Source organism: Kwoniella newhampshirensis, chromosome 1 (genome assembly GCF_039105145.1).
Source record: "Kwoniella newhampshirensis strain CBS 13917 chromosome 1, whole genome shotgun sequence".
Classification (NCBI taxonomy): Eukaryota; Fungi; Basidiomycota; class Tremellomycetes; order Tremellales; family Cryptococcaceae; genus Kwoniella; species Kwoniella newhampshirensis.
In genome coordinates, this window is record NC_089955.1 from 291,607 (window position 1) to 313,126 (window position 21,520).

A 21,520-nucleotide genomic window follows, 5' to 3' on the forward strand; every position below is an offset into this window, starting at 1 on the left:
ACAAAAAAATAAACCAAATGAATGACTGAAACCCATCCGACATGAGACTGACCAGGACCAACTACCTGAACCTCGTTCCTATCATTGAGGACACAACGCACCAGGCGTTTGTTTAGACCCCGATCCTCTGGACGACCTTCTTCATCCCTGTGAACTTGACCACCTCCCTCTTCTCCATTACATACAAACACCTCTCAAGGGCATGTTGACTGTATCCTTGACCGCTCACAAACTCCCTCACGAGAGACTGATAGCTCGTAGACCAACCAATCGGTAATCTCCTCTTCAACTCCTTTTCGATCTTATCGATCTCATCGTTCAATTCCGTTCTTGAAAGTCCTTCAACACCTGATCCGATCGAGACAGCATTCATCGTCGAGAATTTGAACAGTCGTATTGACTCTTCTACGTGATGAGGCAGGACTCGTGTGGACAGAGTGATTTTGGCGAGCGATTCAGAAATGCGGATGATAGCTTCCAATTGACTGAAAATCAAGCACAAAATGATTAGCATACACAGAGCAGTTGCAGTCGACCTACTGTCACTCACCGAACTGTTATCGGGATCGAACTTCGCTCATCGTTGTCCCGTTCGACTTGCGCAACTTCCTTTCGCAATCCGACGAAATGGGAGCTCAACATCTCAGCCGCTTCGGGGCTCAACCTCGGTGCGCAACGTCTGTTCAGGATAGAGCATTACATCAATGATCCGTATCGCACAACATGTTACGGAAGGCTCGTAGCCACTCACGATTTGCAGTATGAAACATATTTCTTCATCTTGTCAATATCAATCTCTCCCACAGCCTCGTTCTCGTTTTGTCGGTTCATGTGGATGTTCATGACGTGTTTGGCGATCGTTCGATCTCTCGCTTCGTTGTGTTCGTCCTTGACAATGAAGATCATATCGAAACGGGACAAAATGGTGGTTTGGAAATCGATGTTCTCTCCTGGTGATTTCATATCGTCATATCGACCAAAGACAGGATTTGCGGCAGCTAGAACTGAGGTTCGAGAGTTAAGAATGGTTGTAATTCCGGCTTTGGCGATGGAGATGGTCTGTTGCTCCATCGCTTCGTGGATAGCTACTCGATCTTCATCTCGCATCTTGTCGAACTCGTCGATGCACACCACACCGCCGTCTGCCAAGACCATCGCACCTCCTTCGAGGTAGAACTCTCGCTGGATGGAACCGTCAGAGGCGTGCTTGATACGTATGCGGAAGCCGATCACTCACCGACACAGGATCACGCTGGACTGAGGCGGTCAGACCAGCAGCCGAGGAACCCTTTCCTGAAGTGTATACTGAGACTGGAGAGACCTGTAAAACTGCATCAGCAATCTGTTTCGAGAGAAATAGCTCTTCAGGACTCACCTTCTCCACAAATTTCAGTAATTGGGATTTGGCGGTACCAGGATCACCCAATAACAACACGTTGATATCTCCTCGCAATCTCATGCCGTCAGGTAGGATCTTCTTGCTTCCACCCATCAGGAGACACGTAACGGCCTTTTTGATATCTGTGGTCATGTGCTAGATCAGCTGCATGCTCGCGAAGGGTGAGTTGTGTGCGCACGCACCAAGGTTCCCATAGATACTCGGCGCAACGCTGTTGGCGAATCGCTCATACAGCCCGTCGCTCCTAGCAAGCTGCTGGTACTCCTCCTCCTCTTCTGGCGAAAACACTCGAGATCCAGGCGTGGAAGCGGTAGTGTCATGTTCGATGCCAAGGATTCGAAGGTATGGTTGTCGGAGGGCTGGGGCACCCGATGTCTTTTGCTGTCGTAGAATGTCAAATCAGCGAGACAGCACGCAGTAGTGGATAGAGCAGCAAATACTCACAGACTTGTTCGAAGGAGCAAAAGTTGAGTAGATACCCGTAGCGATGATTCTAGAACCCGGTACGACTCGACCGGTGAGGTACCTCTCGGCATGCAGCATCATATGTCGAGGTAACTCTCCCACAGGGACTGCGTCCGGTGCTTCTTGCAATTTGATTGTCTGCTGGTCGACAAATCGACAACGGTCGTGGAGTATCACATACGGGTCAAGAGGACAATCCTTTGATTGACCTTCAGGGGCGGGACTGTGCAGACAGCGTCGTTAGCTCCGGGCATTTATATGCTTTGGGGAACTCACGCATCACATCGTCTTGGAAGTGCTGCCCGCTCGCCACCGAGGGTACTAGGGACCTTGACTGTCTTGACTGATTTACATTGCTTACATTGCAGGTGCAGCTCTGTCGCTCGAGAGGACAATTGAGAAGCATTGATGACGATACCGGGGAGTCGGACAAGGGTGGTGAGAGTGTTCGCCTAAAGGAGAGGATGCCGATCAGTTATTGTATCATTTGTGGCTCACTGTTACTCACAGTCAGGTCTCTAAATTTCAGGAGATTCATTTCGCTCTTGATGGTGACCTGCATGTCGGGCACCGCTTCCAGTGCGGCAGTGCTGGATTGACCCGCTTGGGTTCCATCGTTGGTAGGGTGTAAGAGTAGTCGAGCGAGACGCAGTAGAGCTGACTCGAGCTACCAGAGACGGTACCAGTGCTTCGTCAGCACCTGCGCCAGTTATATGTGTCATCGCCAGCATCCGTGCGACTCACAAGAGGGATCATCTCTCCTGGCTGTCCATGTATCTTCTGAGCCAACTCTTCGTTCCAAGCTACCATATCTTCCATCCTGACCTCAAGCGTGTGGTGGTGCAACAGCAATGCTGATCGGAGCGCATCACGATAGGTGAATTGACCGCCGATGCGGAATCCGCTGAGGAAATCGTAGAAGAGCTTTTCGATTTCTGAAGGGGTATCTCGGCGAGTATCGCCCTCGAGCACACCGACTGCCCAGACACGGCCTTGTTCCTAATTTCGGCCAGCGAGTCAGAAACACGCTTTGAGAAGAGCATCAAGACGGGCGTACCATTGTATCTCTGTTGGATCAGGAGATGGGGAGTGATCCGTAGGTGTCGAAGATCGGATTGACGAAGAGCAGAACGGAACAGATAAGATGATGGATCAAGTTGCAGAGATGAACATGAGATTTACGCGTCCCAAATTCAGGAAATCCAATAAAACGCGACGACGCGAATTGGGTGGCTGAGTCTGGAAATATCTTATTTCATCCATCCATTTATTCTCGATACGTTCGTCCTGAACGCTGGGGTCTGGAATCGAAGGGGTTTTGAAGCGTGGTCGCGAACGCTGAAGTGTGGTATGCCCAAGCGCACGCATCGACCATGCATGCACTGTATTGTTGACTTTGTCCCTCTGCTACTGACGTCGTGGCTTCCGCAAGCTTCGTCCGTCTCGCTTCGCATCTGTGGGGTTTTTTTTGGAATGCCTACTGCCCATCAAGGCTGGGCGGAGCGGAAAGCAGCTCAAGGTCGTTCCATGTTATATCTCGCAAGTGGCGGATGCTTACGCACTTTCATAACAAAGCAGAGCACGACTCAGACGGAGACGATATCAGATCATGTGGGTACTGTGTCATGGGTTTTCCCGATCATAAGTCCCGATCGCGATATCCCAGCGGACCCGTTGCTGACAGAACGCATGTCATAACATACAAGCTCTTACGCATCTGAGCGAGATGAAGATCCGCCCTGACAGTCTACTTGGCAGATCATTTGGCTGGTTTGCGAATATGTGTCTCTCGCAGACACATGATCCGGGGTGTGATTGACGATCACTGTTCAACAGCCGAAACATACCGAGACGACGCCGATGCCTAGCTGAGCGTTCTCCTTGGCGGTTCTCCTCTTCTCAGGATTGCCGAGGTCCACTCATGGTGGAGACGTCTCCCTGTGTTGTGGTGTGCCTGTCTATGCTGAAACAGAGTCCTCTCACCGACCGTACCTGACATGGCCAAGTGCCGATCCGAGCTCGCTCAACAGTTATAACACAGGAGTCAGCATGTCCGATCGCTCCGCAAGAGGTATCAGGAGCGGCCCTCGTGATGATCACTCACAGCTTTGCCCCAAGACACGGCGGATGGACGGCGGGCGAGTTGACTGTACACGTCGGTCAAGCCTGTGATCTGGGTAATCCCGTAGACCTCTCTCCCCTTCTTCGCGCGAGTGACCTAGTGTATCGGAGCGTACTGAAAGGGAAAGGGGTCCGCGATTCGGTCCTTTGGCATTGCTCGACGATGATCTCTCTTCTTCCTCTTTTCCCCTCTGTGTATTTCAACATCGGCTAAAGGCATCGCATTTCGGCACTTGCTCGTTTGTAAGGTAAGTTATCGGAATATTCGAAAACCCTCATCAAATCGTGCAAGCATACATAAGTCACCTCGCTTACTCCTGACTGCTCTCAACCTCGACTTCTCCCTTCGTCGATCAACCTCTTACTGACCAGGCATCGCATCTGAGATGGTCTGTCGATACTTCTAGCGCGAGGCATCGCTGTTGCACATCGCATCTTGCCTGACCTATCGCGATACGACAAGTCATCCTTTCGCTTCATAATCTCTTGCCACCCCCCTATTCAGGCCTCCACCTCCTATACACCCTCCTTTCACTTCACTCCTCTCGTTCCCCTACGCAGCACCGTCCTGGTCTGGACGCTTACTCCTTTATCCATTGTCAACTTCCATACATGTCCCGAGAACGATCTTTGCTTGACGTGGCCCGTTCTACAATCCCATTATTGGATCAATACGGCGCGATAAAACCGATCAACGAACCTATACCTCCTGTTTGCGTATTTTGAGGTGAGTTGAATTCGGCTTTTCTTTCACTTGAGATCTGCCTCCATTATCTTTCCGCTCCTTTCTTGCCATCCCTGTCAACCTGGTGATCTGTACGGGGAAAGCTCAAGGAGAAGTGCAAGGGATGATGGACAGGTGGTAAGGATCGCTGGAACATCGTTTCAGTCCTTACCTTCCGGTATCACCATACCCTTTTCTTTCTTCTTCCGTTCCTTCCACTAAGCGACATATTCTTTTCTTCGCCGTATCTGAACCAGTTCTTGAGTAGACTGAAGGTAGTTCCAAACCTCGAACTCTTCCTGGTAGCGAAGGCTAGTACTTGGGACATCGTCGCCAGCCCAGCGATCCTCCGATTCGAGCACTAAGCTCTCCCGCACTTGGCCACCCATAACCAACTTCACTCCCACTTGGATCTGAATCCAGTTCGATACCTCTCAATTCTCATGATGGAACTCCACAACCTACCACCAGGCTCACGCGAGTCGGTTCCTGAAGCGTTCCGACACGCATACCCCTTCCCTGTCCCCGCGGCCTTCTTTTCGACACATCCGCCATCAACATGGCAATCGAGACCACCGACGTCACAATCAAGACCTTACGTCTCTCCCGACACTTCTCCCGTCGATCTGCCTTTTGAGGGCAGGGCCCACGGTAGTCGTCCCGTTTTGGCGCCATCATTTCCCTTGAGAGGACGCCCACTCTCTCCGCTATTCCAAAGCAAACCTCAAGCTGCTGTACACGCCTTTTCGAGTGGTACTTTGGGAATAAGATACCATGCACCTCCACCACCTAGATGTGGTAGCCCAGAAGGACCTCCGTTCTACAACGCAGAATTGGTGGTCCAATCACGACCCACCCAATCCAAGAAATCAAGAGCGGCGAAGAAGGCGGACGGGAAGCAGCCTACCTTCCTGACTAAGTTATTTGCGTGAGTGTGGGTATATATGAAAGAATGGTGATCGAGGACTGACTTCCTGGGTTGCAGGCTTTTGTGAGTTGCAAATGAGCGATGATTGTAAAATGAGCCTCACTGATCATCTCGACACACAGAGAGCAAGAAGAATACCAGCATGTGAGCAAACCCTGCAAAAGACTAGATGGGATTGACCACTGACGGTACCGTGTAGATCATCAGATGGGATGAGAGCGGAGAGTCCATTATAATTGAAAGCCCTGATGAATTGGCCGAGAAGATTCTACCCGTCGTTTATCGTCAGAGCAGGTTCGCAAGCTTCTCTCGCCAGCTCAACGTGAGTGTTTCAATATCAACCGAACCCGGAGTCCAAGCTGATGAATGATGTTCAGATCTATGGCTTCAACCGTCGATTGAGTCCTCGCAACCTCGAACGGGGGCTGTGTGACCCGGACGCCAGCACTTGGTGTCAGTACAATGGGCGCTAAAGCTCATGCTAGACGTTTACTGACTGTACTACACTTACTTTAGCTCACCCTTTCCTCCGCCGAGATTCCAGTCAGGACGAGATCATCAGCTTCAAGAGACGAGTACCGCCCCGTCCGTCTCAACCTCAAAAACGTCGAGCAAGTACGCAGAGTATGCCAGAGGAGGCTTTGTCGCCATCCTTTTCAGAGCGGAGTCTTGAATCCTACTCCCCGCCTGATCCAACTCGACGCCATTTTCCACCGGATCTTGAGGAGAACAGGCTGTTCATGATGCCGACACGGGAGCAGCCATTACTTTCGATCCAGTATGACACCAACTTCCACAACCACTTCCACGTCTCACCATCGACTGCTGGACAGGTGGTCGATCAGGGACATGCCTCACCCGAAGGGCATCGCAATCGACCAGCTTTCATCAGCATACCTTCGTGCGCTTTGGAAGCTGCCAGGCACATTTCGGCGGCTCCGCCGGGATTGTTCCAAGACCCAAACGGTCGTGATGAATTCTATCAAGTCCCTCAAACAGCTCCTGCCAACACGATATCTATCCAGGTTCCAGTCCGAGTAAAGCAGGAGCACACGCGAACGAGAAGCGTTCAGGGCGAGCCTCCATCGGCTACTTTGTTCTCCCCGTTTTTCCCCACCCGTCCCGCCACACATCTCCCTGGTAGTGTCTCACAGCCGTCATTGGGAGATGTAAAGGAAGAAGAATGCACAAGATCCACGAGCAGAACAGCCTGGGATGCTTGGTCTCCTGCACGAGATTTAATAGACCTCGGCGGTGACTTCCGCGTACCTCGAAGAGACATCCCGCCTCTCTCCTCTGGTCATCATTCTCTTCCAGCCGGCCCTCCTGGCGATGGGTACGCTCTTGGACTGAAAACCCATTTTATGTATCCTTCGGCCAGCGAAACGTCTCCCGTTGCGGTGAGCACCGTCTCGCCTGGGATCTACCAGTCTGGCTTCTCTTACCCTATCTACGGGAAGCGACCCATCCCGGCTGTCCGAGCGGCAACGCCACAACGATATTCCTATAAGCCTTCGACTATCGTCGAGATCCCTCAAGAACGCCGATGTTCCGCTGGTTCCCACCCTTACACTCCTCGAACCAGACCACCTCTCTTGTCGTATGGTAAGGGCCTCCGGACTATCGCTAGTCGAAGGGGCAGTGAAGCGCCGGTCAACGGCCTGGAACTTCAACTCGGCGAAGTTGATACGTATAAGGGAGAAGAGCAAGAACTACCCAGCGCCAGTGTCAAGCTTGAGGATCAGCATCCTTTCAAGGGAATTCTGGAAGGTGGCGGAGATGGAGATCCAGGCAAGGAGTGAGCCGGGGGCGGTGGAGGGTGTTGTTGTACTGTAGCTGGAACGTTGGGAAGTGGTTCTGAGCTGGGAATCTGTCTCATCTTCATCTTCCTTGACACCTTTTATGTAGCTCTCCCTTTCATTTCTGTGAACCCTCCTCTATCTACCATGCCGACTCGACCTCGTGTTGGCGACAGCTGCGAGCTCATACTCTTCGCTTTTCTCGAGGTAACCCTCGTTGTAAATCTACCTATCATTTTCCTTTCGACCTCATCAGTATCCAAATCTCCCTCGTTGTACATATCTACACATACATACAAGGATCCGGATCAGGAGTCGGAATCGTCAAAGCTCCATCAAACGACTGATATACTATGTTACGATTTATAACCCAAAGGTGCCATTTGCCACTAAAATTGGACTGGACATGTCGTTTGCCGAGAGATGTGGAGGAAGTCCATACATCGGATTGATAATTCACCCTTGTGCGTCCTTTCTCCGTCATATCGTTAACAGTTTGCCCTACATCGTAAACAGAGTAACGCATCATGCTTCCACACCTTGTCCCGTCCCGTGTACCGCAAGCTGGTAGGGGAAGTCATGGTGAACACAGCCACGTACGATCAGATCCTGACGATGCGATCAGATTGACCGACGATGATGCCGCCTCGTCTCGACTGTGAGTTGACCATTTCCCCGCTGTTCCTCTATCATCTGCATACATTCTCGCTTTTCTCCCCTATGTCCTCTACAACTTCACCGTCCTGTACGGAAGACTGACCTCGAGTTTCCATCTGGGCATAGCTCCGCGACTTCTGCGGGTTACCTTCCCGACCCATTCGTCTCTCTCCTATACAAACCCCGATTATCACCCGATGGATCTGGACCTGAAGGAGGAGGAGGAGCGGGACCGTCGAGGCGTAAACCGCCTCTGATCAATGTGGGGACGCATCATAGGACATGGGGGATCGATTTGCTCGTTGAGCGATTTTTGGGCGAGGGAGAAGGGAGGAAACAGATCGTTAGTCTGGGTGCAGGGAGCGATACGAGGTTTTGGCGGTTGATGGTGGGTCAATCGGTTCTTCCGTCAATCTCAATCCCTCCTCTCTCCTTTTGCATTCTTTCGCGAGGACGATCCGGTATAGAGGGCTCTGTGTGGTGTGTTGTGGTTGGGATTGGGATTGGGATCAGTTGGATGCTGATGTGTACTACGACGCTCTTGCACCAGTCGCGAGCTGATCCGCCGAATCTGAGCAAATACATCGAGATTGATTTCCCTCATCTGACATCTCCGAAAGTCCAACGTATCGCCAGATCACGAAAACTCTCCCAATATCTCTCACGACCTGTTCCTTCCCCTGCTCCCACTTCTGCCGCAAAGCCCGACCCGATGTCCCCACTACCTCCTCCACCGAGTTCCGTTCCACTCCCATACACCATCTCTCAAGGGGGTACCTCACTCCGATCTCAGCAATACATCCTCCTCCCATTGGACCTGCGTCCGACCCCACCAAGCACCTCCATCAGCTCCCTCTTGACCGAGACCGTCCTGCCGCATCTCGACGCGACGCTGCCCACGATGTTCCTGGCAGAATGTCTGTTTCCGTACATGCCTCCTGAGGATTCGAGAGCGGTGATCGGATGGTTCGGGTCGACGTTTGAGAGATGCGCAGGGGTCGTATACGAGATGGTTGGACTGGGGGACAGTTTCGGGAACGTCATGAAGAGGAACCTAGCTGTGAGTGGTCATTCTAATTCTTGAATATAATCTCCCTTTTCCGATTAGACAGAGCAGAAAACTTGCCACACAGGATAAAATGTATCCCTGTCAGAGCAGAAGCTGATCAAATATCTCTCACATCACTGACAGTCGAGAAACCTCTCGATTCCCGGATCAATACCGTTTACCACACCCCAGTCTCAGGCAGATCGATTCCTCACCTCCAATCCCGAATCACAAGCAGTCGAAGACCATTTCACAGAAGCTGGGGCCAAGACACTCTGGCAAATCAGACAAGAATGTATCGATCCAAAGGAATTACATAGGTAAGTCCTCGGGATCGGGAACAGACATTCGGGGAACAGAACTGAGGATCATGGTATTTGCAGGATATCAAAGCTCGAGTTTCTGGACGAGATCGAAGAGTTGAGATTGGTCTTGGAGCATTATGTGATTGCGTGGGGTACGAAAGGAGAAGGTATGGGGACTATATCCTTTTGAAATGTAGTGGGATGGGAGAATTATAGTCGTCGCTTGTTCGCTTGCAAGGAGCACACAAGTCGCTGCGTATGAGCGAGAAAAGGGCGCTCAACATTACAACGAGTATACTCTACTCGAGTCCCACAGCGTGCAAGTATGCACATGCAAAGCATGGAAATGGTTGATGAAGCATATATGACCCGTCTAGAAAGTCTCTTCCTCGTCGAGTCGTTGCTCGGCCACCTCTTCTTCTCCCTCGGGAACCTAAACAAGGACATAAGATCAGCAATCCTTATCCAGCAAAAGCAGAGCGAGATCTTCGCAACACAGTAGAAACCGGTTGGAAGGGAAGATCACAGGCGTATTGAACGAGCCTCAGGAGACAATGCTAGCGCGAGCAGAGCAATACTCACCTCGAAGCCCTCGATTGTCGCATACAAGATCTCCTGGATCTTTGCCATGACATCGCTCTCTTCCTGAGTAACACCTTCGACCGCCATTCGTTCTTGGACGATGAGCTCGATATTGCGGAGTTCTGAGGCAGCAAAGAGGAGATGGTAATGACAAAGGATCGAGAAAAACAGTCAGCATTCAGATTGAGAGGTTGATTCTTTGGGTGAGTCTTGTACACCGTCTCATGTCTCCTGGGTCCTAAGATATTCGTCTCCTGACTGCCGATCTGTGCACCTTTGATCTCGACCTCCAACTTCTTCCGCAATGCAGCCCTCGCTTATACCCGTACCATCCTATTGATCAATCCACGATAAGACTCTACACTCACTGTCAAAGTAGAAATCTCTCTCCTTCAGTAATCCCTCGCTATGAGCTTCGATCTCCGCGACTCGAGCTTGCATAGCCGCGACCTGTGCCGAAGAAGCGGACGAGACCGATCTCCCAGCTCCCGCTCCGCCTCCTGGGGCGCGGGCGAACCCGCCTCGAGCGGAGGTGGTGCGTGATGTGGAAGGTGCGGGGTTGGAAGGGATCAGTCCTCCGCTATAATCCAGAACGTCCGACGATACTGTCAGCTGACTGTCACAGTGGTGAGATTCACACACTTGGCTGCGAAGACGGTGTTGGGTCGATGGGGTGGTTGTTTGGACAGGAGAATAGATGCATGGAAGATCGGACGGACTCACGCTCGTCCTTGCGCATCGTAGCCTTCACCACGACTATTCGTGTCCCAATACTTCTTCATCCATTGCAAGAACTCGAGATTGTCCTGCATCTTGCATCTGGGGGGTCATCCTCATGTCAGAAACATATGCTCTCCAACACGAGTATATTTCCCGTTCGAGCAGACCGCACAACTCACTTGACCAGTCTGTCAACGGGTATGGGCTGGAGATACGTCCAACTTTGTCAGTTCCTGATTCGTGCGCAACTCCTCGCCCGCAAAGAAGGCAAAGAAAGTCAACTCGACTCGACTCGACTCGACTCACCTTATCGATCCTATGTGCGTTGAAAGCTTTCTGGAGGATCTTGAAATTGTCCAAATACTCGTACTCCATCTTAGCATTGAATTTCACCCGGTTCATAGGCACGTCGCCTACGACATCAGATCAGATCATATCAGATTGAGTCAGGTACTGCAGTCTTGGCCAATGCATGGCGAGGGACAGGTGGACGTACCGTAGATCGAGTCGATGATCTGACAGTAGATACTTCCTGTACCGCATTGTTCGAGCTTGGTGATGTGTGTAGGTTGAAGTAACTCGTTCAACCATGCGAGCAATTCGCCTCGAGCTGTGGAACCACAAACAGTACGAGAAACATCAACAGTCGCTCGAGGGGCTCAAGCGGGCGGGCTAGATGCACTTGGGAGTCGGGACAAGTCGGGAGACGACTGAACAGCAACTCACACTCTCCAACGTAGACGGACATGATGGTATATGGTGTTCTGATGATGGTATGTGATGCAATGCTCAAACCATTTGATCTGACCAAAATAAAGTCGCGCGCAACCAGACCACCGACGAAGCAAGACGCGTGGATTCTCCATCGAAATATTACGTAAGGATACCAGTGTAGACGAGCTGTACGGAGCCTCGATCCTTCTCTTCTGCTGTCAGTGTAGCATGCGCGTGACGTCTACGGCAGTATTCCACATCCTATCAGACCCATGCTTTCTATATATGGTTATAGTGCCAAAGCGGTGTTGCTCGTGTATGTGTAGTAACTAACCCTTATCTCGTTCTTTGCTACATTTGTGATCCCAAGTTGATGCCTAACCACAGTCTTCTCTGTTGCTCTGCTTCTCCTTCCCCTCGTGTTCTGGTGCCTGATGTGGCGTTGATGCGTGTCTTGATCTAGTGTTGGAACAGATCGTGGAACACAGTGGGTATCTCCGCAGACTGTGTCAGATACGTCAGTATCAGGACTTGACCTTTGCCATGAATACTCTGACACTCACTTTGAAACGATAAGCACACTCAGTACTTCTCAGCATCTCCACATCTCCACCTGCTGCCTGTACGAAACTGACAATCACCCCGTTTACCTGTGGACCTTGCCTCGTCGTAGGGGGCACAGCGGCTGCAGCACGTTGTGCATATCCTTCCACGCTTCGAGGCAAGTCAAAATTGATGACCAATGGTGCCCAAGGGATCTCAGGTGGTTTGACATTGACGTCGAAGACGACCAAGAAACGAGGACCATTGCCCGATAGGGATAGTCGCCATTGTTGTAGCACGGCCTTCTTCTGGGGGGCAGGCATGTCGGGAGTCTATACACGATAATGCATGAAAGTCAGCGAGTAGTCCTTGGTTCGACGAGCTGTCTCCAGCCGCAGCCAACTTACCAAGTATAGTGTTTCCCATTTCCTACTTCCCAGCCTTACGACGACAGCCTCAAGCATCGAGTAGGTGCCAACATGAATTATCGCCTGCCAGAGTGGATAATCTTCTAGCATCTTGCAGAGCGTTTCCAGCTTGTACTCCTTGGCTCTCGTTTGCTCCTCGTTTGCCTGTCCGCCCTGTCCAGCTTGAGATCGCCCAGAACCGATCGTACCGGGACCAGACTCGACCGGTGCAGAAGCACTGTTCGCTTGTGCAGATCCAGTGATTGTCAGATATACGTAGGTGTGTTTCAGATTAATGCCTGGTGTGACAGAGGAGACAGACTCTTGAGAGTTGACACCACCTTCCCTTCGTACCAAGACTCTGACCGGATCGCGTACTTGCAGGGATTGGGAGAAGTTGATAACATCGGTGGGGATTGTGTTGGAGCTGTGACGAGCATTGGGGTCAGATCCTGAGTTGCGAGCCAGGACAGCGATCCGCTACTCACAATATACATGTTTGGCGCTCTATTGTCGCTGTCGCACTGCCTGCGGGCGCATTTGTTTGCCCTAGGGGAGCGAACCGAGACGGCTGAGCGGGGAAAGGCGTTTTGCTAGCCGGGTTGAATGGTGAATGTTGACCAGCATCGTAAGGGCTTGTCACTCCAGGAGAGAAAGGAGTTATAGGTCCACCAGGCGTGAGCGCGCCGTTCGTGCTCCCTCTTCGAGGCGGTGGAAGGATTTTGACGATGTTAAGCACGTTTTCGTACAAATTTCGGGCCTATCGAGACAGTGAGCCTTCGTGGTTTCACTTCGCAGACGCTTGCTCGCGACTCACGATTAATTGGTCAACCTCATCAAGCTACAGCACGTAAGTCAGCAGATGGGATCTAGTAATTTGACGTTCATACACTCACAATCAACAATCGTACTTCACTGCCTCCCAGTCCTCCTCGAGAGGTCATGACCTCGTGGACCTTTGCCGGCGTGCCCACAAGGAGATGGATCGCATCTCTTTGCATCGCAGCGATCTCGTTCTGTAGACCGCTTGATCCGGCCGCACCAGCAGCGATTCCCGCGCGAATACCAATCGGACCACCGACTCCGCGCAGCACTACATATCGAAAAGAGCCGATCAATTGAAAGCTCCATGCGACACAACGAGTCAGAACAATAGCGTACATTTGTGACACTGCATAGCCTGGTCTACCGTCGTCGTGATGATGATCACAGAAGGCCCAAGATATGGTCCAGAAGGGGATGGCAAGGTTTGGCATAGATGTAAAGCAGGAATGACGCTGAGATGGGAGATTTATGTCAGAAACCATTTTATCTGAGGAAATAGCGTTCTAACCGCTTACTATGAGATGATCCTCTCTGTCGTCGGTGGGGCCTGGGCGATGATATCTGACCCCTTGATCATGAAGGGCAAGACTCTCGTCTGGATCTTATTTGGTGGCCCGATTCTATACCGTGCCAATACTTTTATCAGTCTTGACAGTCCCAAACCCAAACAAGGAGAACAGAAATGATCTGACTCACCCATACTTTGAGATAGATCTCAATAGATCCACTTTCAGATTCAGATGTTCCCATTTGGTAATGACTATTCCTCCACCTGGGACTGCTGCTCCTCCTGTGGCCGGCCCGCTCCCTCCCGGAGTGATCGTCCCACTTCCAGTCGCACCATTCCCAGCTCCTGCGCCTGGTCCTGGACTCGGCCAATCTCTACCCAACGCACTAGGCGTATGAGCATGTCTGTGCGGGAATCCGTCGCCCAATCCACCCGGTGGTCCTCCTGCTCCTGCTGGACCGCCAATGACCCCACTCGAGAAACTCCTGTTGATTCCCGGTCGGGTCGGACTGGGTCCAAATGGTCCATGACCTCCTATTGATCCTGTCGGTGTTTGGGCTCCACCTCCACCGCCTCCATTGAAATGTGAAGAAGGTGCGTTCGGAGTGGTCATTGGACCAGAGGAGTTGATCATCCCTTCCATCCCCATCGAATGTTGTGATCGCGGTAGCATCCCAATCGGACCAGGCGCACGATCATTCAACGCACTTGAGCCCAAGGTAGTGGCGGTAGCGTTCGATAAAGGAGGATGAGGAGGGCCCGAAGTCTGTCGGGGCATTTGTGATTGTTGGGTGTGTTGCAAGCGTTGTAATTGGGCGACAGAGGTCGAAAGCGCTGAGATCTGTTGAGTCAAAGCCGAGATAGCTGCGTCGGATCCGGAGTTCGCAGCTGCAGTAGACGAGGATGAAGATGGGGGTGGCAGGAAAGCCGATCTGGCATGACCGTTGCCATTGAGTCCAGCACCGAGTTGTGGCGTTTCAGGCGGATCAAAGGGTGCGAAAACAGCAACAGCACCTTTTGGCGGCGATGGACTCGTTCCACGAGCTGGCGGCTGTTGGGTCAGTGCAGATCTGACCAGAACGGACAGCTGAGCGACCTGTGAAGAAAGCAACGATAGAGTGCTCTCCGTTCTGGTCAGTCGAGCGTCGAGAGCAAGATAGAGCGGAGATGATTCGAAGTCGGCAGGTGCAGGTGCAGATGCAGATGCAGATGCAGAGGTCGGAACAGGAGTGGGATCGCCCGACATGATGGTGGATGACTGCGCGTGGAAGGTGGTGGCGTAGAGTCGAAGACAGATGCTAGAACGGAGGAGCTAGCTTGGTCTGTCGTAATGGTGTATGTCTTGGGTGAGGTGGTCTATCCAATTGAGGTTGGTAAAGAAGAGGATATCAAGGGTATATCGTTCAAGTGACGTCGCGCGTATGACAAAGGATCCGAGGATCCGAAACAACGAGTTCTGCTGAGTTTGTTGTGATCATGCACCGCAGACGAGACTACAGAGGAGTAAGGTGTTGCAATGAGTCGAGGATATGATGTCCTTTCATGTGATGAGTTGAGCTATGAAATGGGACCTGTTACTCGAGATACCGGTTTTGACCTGACCAATTTGAGAGTGCGTGATAGAGTGCGGTACCGGGTTGACGACGTGTCCACGTAACGTTTCGGATACGTCGGAAACTCCTTATCATTATCCGGTCTGATTATATCATCTGCTCTCCGAGTGTTCATTCATCGAGCTCCATTTTTACAGAGACGACCTGAAATGCACCTCAGATAGCCTGGAAGCGTGGCTTCTTCAATAACGCCTGGCAGTGCCGTGTATGAGCAGGGTGTTGCAAGCGTTTCTCGTCACACATAAAGTCGTGCTTTCATCAGTCTTGCGAATCTCAGACCGTCTCTTGACAGTAACCACGGTCATAGCGTACTTCCTACTTCGCTAGGCACCTCAAATCAAGAAGTGCAGCTCTGTTCACGTCAGTCACTTGTGCGACCTCTCATATCCAATCCCTCCACCCTTCAGACGACGCGACCTGCAACAGAATCCCACAGACCGATATCCAGCACTGAGCCGCTCAAGATGTGCAAGTAAGTCATGAAAGGATGTACATCCAAGCCCTCTGCCGAATCAACCACCACTATGGAACTGAGCAACACGAGGTTTACTCGACCATCTCGACATCACCAGACTCCTTCTTCTCGGTCTTCGCAGACTCCTTGGAACCCTTTCGCTCGAGGATAGCTCGTCGGTCGTTGTCGAGCTGAAGACATGATGGAAAAAAGATCAGTAATTGTATTTTGTCTCGAAAGACAGAACCGGCCAAATGTGTGTTCTCGATAGGTGGAAGAATGGGGAGGGGATAAACTCACCTTGAGGTTCGTGATGACAACGTTGGAGGGGTGGATACCGACGGGGACGGTGGCGGCGTTGGACTTCTCGACGTGGACTCGCTCAACGTGGATGACCCACTTCTTTCGGTAGACCTATGATGCACAGACACCAAATTCAGCACCCACCATCTGAAATCATGCCCACTCAATGACTGACCTGAGTGACCTTGCCCTCTCGACCCTTGTACTTTCCCCTGACGATCAAGACCTCGTCGTCCTTCCTGATAGGCATGGATCGGGTCTACACGAGAAGAAGACAAAGAACCAGTCAGCCTCGAGCCTGCGGGTCCCCTTTCTTACATCTTTCCGTTCCTCCCCTCCCACAGGGTCATTGCGGATTGATCAACTCACGGTGTGCTTGGAGCGGAGGTCCTTGCTGAGAGGAGAAGACATGATCTTCCTCTTGAGGCCGGAAGGGGCGGCAAAGTGCGCCTTGCGCGACTTTCGTCGGTCGGAAGCGAGGCCTGAGTGGATGGGCAGAACATCAGCACCGGATCAAAAGGACGCAATCATATAGCCAGCCCAGCCCAGCTCAATCCAGTGCAGTCGAAGTGTAGTGATTTTCCGGAGTGCGTGTCGACCGTAGAAAAGAGCCACCTTGTGGCCGTCGATAGATGGAAGAGGTGCAATTATATCCCTCCGTACTTGCTTCCTGACATGTCGGAATGTTTGTGATGTGACAAATCAAGCGCTGTAGATGATGGGCCACCCAGCACTCTGATATATCCCGCGACTCTTCTGCCCACGAGTCATCATCCGCGCTCAACCTCCCCTACGCCTCCCGATATCCCGCATCCGCCTCCAACATGAATGTTGCCTTGAGTTCCTCCCCCTCTCTCGCCATCACCACCTGTGGACATTCCTCCAAATCGGTCCGAAGAGTTGGTCGAGTCGGTCTGATTGTTCGGAACGGATGCACGGCTGGGCTAGTCCGGACATGGCTAAAGTGAGCACTCACCCGTAGAAGAAGCCATTTTGAATCAGTCGATATAGGATGGGTTGTGTTAGAGGATAGAGTAGACGGAGAGAAAGGACTTTTAGGTAGGTTACTGATCCAGGCGAAAACCTCGAATTCCAGGCTGGGCAGTGAGTATGGTGGGGCGGGTGTGTGAGGGCTGAGTGTAACGCACAGTTGTGGGAGCCATACGGTGAGGGAGCCACAATCAGCACCATAGTTCTCGCTGAGCGGTACTTCGGGGGATCGATGGGAGCCATTCAAGTGTGGCACTGACAGTTCCCCTCGGGAGCGCTCATCGGCGCTAGTTTTATCTCCGATACAGACGATACGAGCAATTCCCCAAACATAACTACGATCGTGCAGAGCTATAGTATGCATACGCCGCTTGTTCGCATCCGTATACCCGATACATCCCATGAGTTATGAAAACACTTGCAATTCGATCAGAGTTGAAACAATGCTTATGACCAGTGAATGACAACATAGACTACCTCATCATCACCTAATTCCTCGCACCCAACACAACTTCGACGATCCCTCCTCCCCAAACATGTCCATAGCTATCCTTCACCGAACCCTTCTTCGGTTCTATCCCCACCTCGAGCACATACGTGACACCAATCTCAGGCGTGTTGAAGCTCTGCATCAGACCTCGAACTACACCCGGATGTGAGGAATTGGCCATGGACGGTATTCTAACCTGAAGCGATCCGTGAAGGTGGACGTCGGTCTGCGTAGGTGCCAACTCGGTCCCAAGAGGAGCCGTTTCGACAGCCGATGATGATGCTTCAGCATCATGACTGCTGGTGGAGGTGCGATGAAGAGCATGCTCTTGGGGGTGCTCGCTGATGGGTTGGATATTAGAGGATGTCGAGGTCGTGGAAGTGACTGTAGGGGTAGAAGTGGAAGATCGACGCCGAAGGGTAAAACCGCCTCTCCGTTCCCCAAATGAAAACGATTTTTTTCGCTCTCCGCTGCTCGAAGCGGTGCCCGTGCCACCGGCGGAGCTTCCTTCTTCAGTGCCCCCGCCACCAACACTTGCTCCCGGACCAGTGATCGAGCTCCGTCTGGGAGCTGGAGCCTTTTGCTCCTCGCCCAGGACGATTTTCTCACCTCCTTCTTGCCAAACTTCAACCTTACAAGGCAATTCTATACGTCTCAACTCCTTGACAGCTCCGATCTTCATTGTAACGACCCTGTTGAACCTGACTTTGAATGAACATTCCTTTGGGTCAGAGAATATCGAAAGTGGCGCGTTCAGTGGGCAGTGGAAGTGCAGATGGAACGGTATCGGGGGCGGAAGGCTAGCGTGCGGGATGAATAGAATCGGCGGTGAGGGCACCAGAAGGCTGACCTCGATTGCTGTCCCAGTCTCGCTGGGTGAGCACTTGGCGGTTGCTTGTCCACCATTCAGACGGATGGTGCGCCAGCCAGGATTGAGAGGGTCATCAGAAGTCAACGCACGAAGACGACGAGGGGTGATGTAAGCGCGTGGCTCATAAATGATCGGGACCCCGATTCTGGTCATTTCTGTCATCTTACTGACCCGTGTGATGACTGATGCTGTAAACACTTACACTTCGTTCATTCTCCACCCTTTTCTTGTCAACTTCACCCGCAACACGTATTCCACCGAAGCCTGAATCGCAACTTGCAGGACTTCACAAGATGGAGGCAACTGCACATTATCATCCCGATAATGTGTCGTAGGCATCTTCAGGGAGAAGGGAAACGTTTGACCAGGCTGAATCAAGGGTGCTCCGTCTTTTGTCCGCAGAGAGTAGGGATCCAAAGGAGGATCATCTGGTCCTGGTGGGAAGAGTGTCTTAACGGTTCGAGTAAGAGGTAGAGTATCGAGGAGGGTATACTGGCCTCGCACGTAATAGGAGGTGTGGACCATTCCCAAAATCTACGACATCGCATGAATCAGAACGACTCCACATTGTGCCGATCATCACTGGTACTCACCGATATTTCCAGGTCGGTAGCATGTTCGACGTTACCGATCTCGATAGTTCCTTCCACTGCTCCGCCTCTCCCTGCACGAATGAACATCGGTCCGGTGCCATTCGGGTTGGTCCTCTCCCCTCCTCTTGTGAGGGTGAGCTTCAGCTTCTTCCTCCCGATGGTCAGATTCGTCTGCTCTGGGCTTGCGGGCAAACCATCGTTGGCAGGTGGAGGAGATGTGATCGCATGAAAGAATGCCGAAGCGGGATGGTCGCTCGAAAGATGCACTGACGAGATCAGACGAAGTTCGTCATGCGCCAAATCTGACGAGTACGCAGGTGGTAACGCTGTGGGCGGAAGCATCTGCACAACGTTGGACCGAGCACCCAAAGAAGAGCTGAACCCGCCCATCGGATCATCGTCATCTTCCTGTTCAGTCGGAATCGCCCCGACTGTGTACCGTCGAGCCATGTGCAGGTTATGTCGCGGTCCAGGCGGTCGAGGCGATAGCGGGTCATCGTCGTCATCCTCCTCGACCTCATCCATTTCTACTTCGACGTCCTCGACAGGCGGTAAAGCTCCCTGGGATTGTGACGACGATGAACCGAAATAGTCCCGCATCCATCGCTCTCCATCACTGGTCGCGGGGCTCTCTCGCACTGGCGGGGATTGGCTCAACGCGGTCTCGTATGTCGGGATGGGAACGGACGAATGAGGATTTGACAGTGCTGAGCCTCGTGCTTGAGATTGAGGCGAGACAGCATAATCTGGTGGGGGAGCTGTCGAGGTCTGGGTCGAGCGTACTACTGGTTCGCTCTGTCTTCTGCTGGGTATAGGTATCGGCCCTGCATGACGGGTACTGGTCGAAGGAGCTGAGACGTCGAGTCCCGGGAACATTGCGAGACCGGTAGGTCCGACGATGGGAGGGAGAACGGGAAGTCCGGTAGATAAGCGTGGTTCGGATTCAGCCGATCTTGTTGAGGACGATGCGTCGAACGACGGTCGCTGAGAGATTGTTCGTAGTAGCGATATCATGTTGTCGAGCCATACATCCACAGTACATACATATACAATGATTAGATGTCCAGTTTACAATGAACGTGTCGGGGATCGAGATGTGGGAAACGCGCCTCTCAGCTCTGCTATCTACGGATCAAGCGGGAATCTCTCGAGTCGTTGTTGTGGTGGAGGGGATTTGCCACCCAAGCATCGAGCTAATCTTGGCAATGAGTCTTGGGTGGTCTGGACCCCAGGACGCGAATGATAACGGGTTCAGCCGGTTATTCCACGTCATGCATGTCCTGAGATTCGCTTTCTTTCAGCGCTCCACCTCCACCTTGCCTCGTCCAGCTGCTGTCATGCTCTCGATCGTCATCCATCGCTTCTTTCCACTCGACGATGGATGTCGACGATCCAAAGCATCTCATGCTTCGTAGCACCACAATCTCATTCTTATCTGTCTTGTTCATATCCATCATCTGTATGCCTTTCATCTCACCCACACTCGTGCGAACAACACTCTCGTCAGTCAGATCTTCATCCCGAACAGCCATCAAGACACCAGGAGGATTCGCCACCAATACAGCCAGATTGTCAGGATTCGGATTACCTTTTGCACTCTTCGGATCATCCACCAGAGACATGTCACAACATCCCGTACAGAAGAGCGATGAGGAGTGGAGAGCGGTGCTCAGTCCTGAGCAGGTGAGTCTCATCCACAACGAATAAGATCCGGTTCAAGCCATAATCACGGAGTCTCCGTCAGATTCGACGCTGATGAGTCATGGTGTAGTTTCGAGTGTTGAGAAAGCAGGGTACTGAACGACCTGGTTCCTCTGCTTTTGACAAGAAGGACGATCCTGGAGTATATCGTGAGCTATCCGTCTCTCTTGCTTAAATGCGAAAAGTCGATAGCTGACATTGTCCAACCTCGTCAGACTGCGCCGGTTGTGATGCTCCCCTCTACACCTCGAAGACAAAGTTGTATGTGTCATCACTCGTTTTCTTCCATTTACATCACTGATCGAGATCTTCATTACCCCTTGTAGTAAGTCAGGCTGTGGTTGGCCCGCATTCTACGACACTGTACCGGGTGCTGTCGTCCGTCATGAGGACACGACCCTGGGGATGACCAGGACCGAGATTGTCTGTGCCAAGTGGTGAGCTAATCTTTACACGATCGTCGCCTTCGCTAACACTAACACGATCGTCGATGATACAGTGGTGGACATCTCGGTCACGTCTTCAAAGGCGAGGGATATTCCAATCCGATCGACGAGCGGTGAGTCAGCTGTCAGAATAGGGGGCACTGTAGAGCTGATTGTCTCTTGTGTCTAGACACTGCGTCAACGGTATCTCCTTGACTTTCAAGCAGGTGTAGAGAGCTTGTGGCCAACTGAAGGGTACAAATCAGCGGTGCGGAATCAGCATCAAGCATGAATATGTTCTGCCTTGCCATGGTTACAAGGAACATTGCTGCATC

General features: G+C 51.9%; 8 protein-coding genes across 8 annotated transcripts; 3 read left to right on the plus strand and 5 right to left on the minus strand.

Annotated features, from left to right (window-relative positions):
• Window positions 1–112: 112 nt before the first annotated feature.
• Window positions 113–2,924, minus strand: IAR55_000119 (uncharacterized protein; the record flags this gene model as incomplete). Its single annotated transcript, XM_066943256.1, has 11 exons — window positions 113–485; window positions 551–679; window positions 752–1,182; window positions 1,238–1,321; window positions 1,376–1,521; window positions 1,582–1,780; window positions 1,844–2,087; window positions 2,141–2,316; window positions 2,373–2,531; window positions 2,609–2,863; window positions 2,922–2,924. The coding sequence occupies 11 exons, from the start codon at window positions 2,922–2,924 to the stop codon at window positions 113–115; spliced, it is 2,199 nt and encodes a 732-aa protein (XP_066805798.1).
• Window positions 2,925–5,155: 2,231 nt separating this feature from the next.
• Window positions 5,156–7,439, plus strand: IAR55_000120 (uncharacterized protein; the record flags this gene model as incomplete). Its single annotated transcript, XM_066943257.1, has 6 exons — window positions 5,156–5,637; window positions 5,695–5,700; window positions 5,760–5,781; window positions 5,837–5,959; window positions 6,015–6,090; window positions 6,154–7,439. 6 exons carry the CDS (start codon window positions 5,156–5,158, stop codon window positions 7,437–7,439), a joined length of 1,995 nt encoding a protein of 664 aa, XP_066805799.1.
• A 524-nt stretch (window positions 7,440–7,963) lies between these two features.
• IAR55_000121 (uncharacterized protein) lies at window positions 7,964–9,636 on the plus strand (the record flags this gene model as incomplete). Its single annotated transcript, XM_066943258.1, has 5 exons — window positions 7,964–8,094; window positions 8,220–8,481; window positions 8,644–9,153; window positions 9,286–9,461; window positions 9,525–9,636. The coding sequence occupies 5 exons, from the start codon at window positions 7,964–7,966 to the stop codon at window positions 9,634–9,636; spliced, it is 1,191 nt and encodes a 396-aa protein (XP_066805800.1).
• A 183-nt stretch (window positions 9,637–9,819) lies between these two features.
• IAR55_000122 (uncharacterized protein) lies at window positions 9,820–11,496 on the minus strand (the record flags this gene model as incomplete). Its single annotated transcript, XM_066943259.1, has 8 exons — window positions 9,820–9,879; window positions 10,029–10,150; window positions 10,397–10,608; window positions 10,752–10,847; window positions 10,928–10,953; window positions 11,055–11,161; window positions 11,245–11,358; window positions 11,475–11,496. 8 exons carry the CDS (start codon window positions 11,494–11,496, stop codon window positions 9,820–9,822), a joined length of 759 nt encoding a protein of 252 aa, XP_066805801.1.
• Window positions 11,497–11,921: 425 nt separating this feature from the next.
• IAR55_000123 (uncharacterized protein) lies at window positions 11,922–14,991 on the minus strand (the record flags this gene model as incomplete). Its single annotated transcript, XM_066943260.1, has 9 exons — window positions 11,922–11,966; window positions 12,026–12,337; window positions 12,413–12,839; window positions 12,901–13,172; window positions 13,230–13,253; window positions 13,309–13,505; window positions 13,574–13,689; window positions 13,753–13,857; window positions 13,934–14,991. The coding sequence occupies 9 exons, from the start codon at window positions 14,989–14,991 to the stop codon at window positions 11,922–11,924; spliced, it is 2,556 nt and encodes an 851-aa protein (XP_066805802.1).
• A 913-nt stretch (window positions 14,992–15,904) lies between these two features.
• IAR55_000124 (60S ribosomal protein uL24) lies at window positions 15,905–16,526 on the minus strand (the record flags this gene model as incomplete). The annotated part of the gene is made up of 4 exons (XM_066943261.1): window positions 15,905–16,003; window positions 16,113–16,226; window positions 16,291–16,374; window positions 16,485–16,526. The coding sequence occupies 4 exons, from the start codon at window positions 16,524–16,526 to the stop codon at window positions 15,905–15,907; spliced, it is 339 nt and encodes a 112-aa protein (XP_066805803.1).
• Window positions 16,527–17,593: 1,067 nt separating this feature from the next.
• On the minus strand, window positions 17,594–20,073 carry IAR55_000125 (uncharacterized protein; the record flags this gene model as incomplete). Its single annotated transcript, XM_066943262.1, has 3 exons — window positions 17,594–18,611; window positions 18,669–19,000; window positions 19,060–20,073. 3 exons carry the CDS (start codon window positions 20,071–20,073, stop codon window positions 17,594–17,596), a joined length of 2,364 nt encoding a protein of 787 aa, XP_066805804.1.
• Window positions 20,074–20,520: 447 nt separating this feature from the next.
• On the plus strand, window positions 20,521–21,418 carry IAR55_000126 (methionine-R-sulfoxide reductase; the record flags this gene model as incomplete). The annotated part of the gene is made up of 6 exons (XM_066943263.1): window positions 20,521–20,742; window positions 20,831–20,909; window positions 20,976–21,021; window positions 21,087–21,197; window positions 21,260–21,319; window positions 21,376–21,418. 6 exons carry the CDS (start codon window positions 20,521–20,523, stop codon window positions 21,416–21,418), a joined length of 561 nt encoding a protein of 186 aa, XP_066805805.1.
• Between the last annotated feature and the right edge of the window lie 102 nt (window positions 21,419–21,520).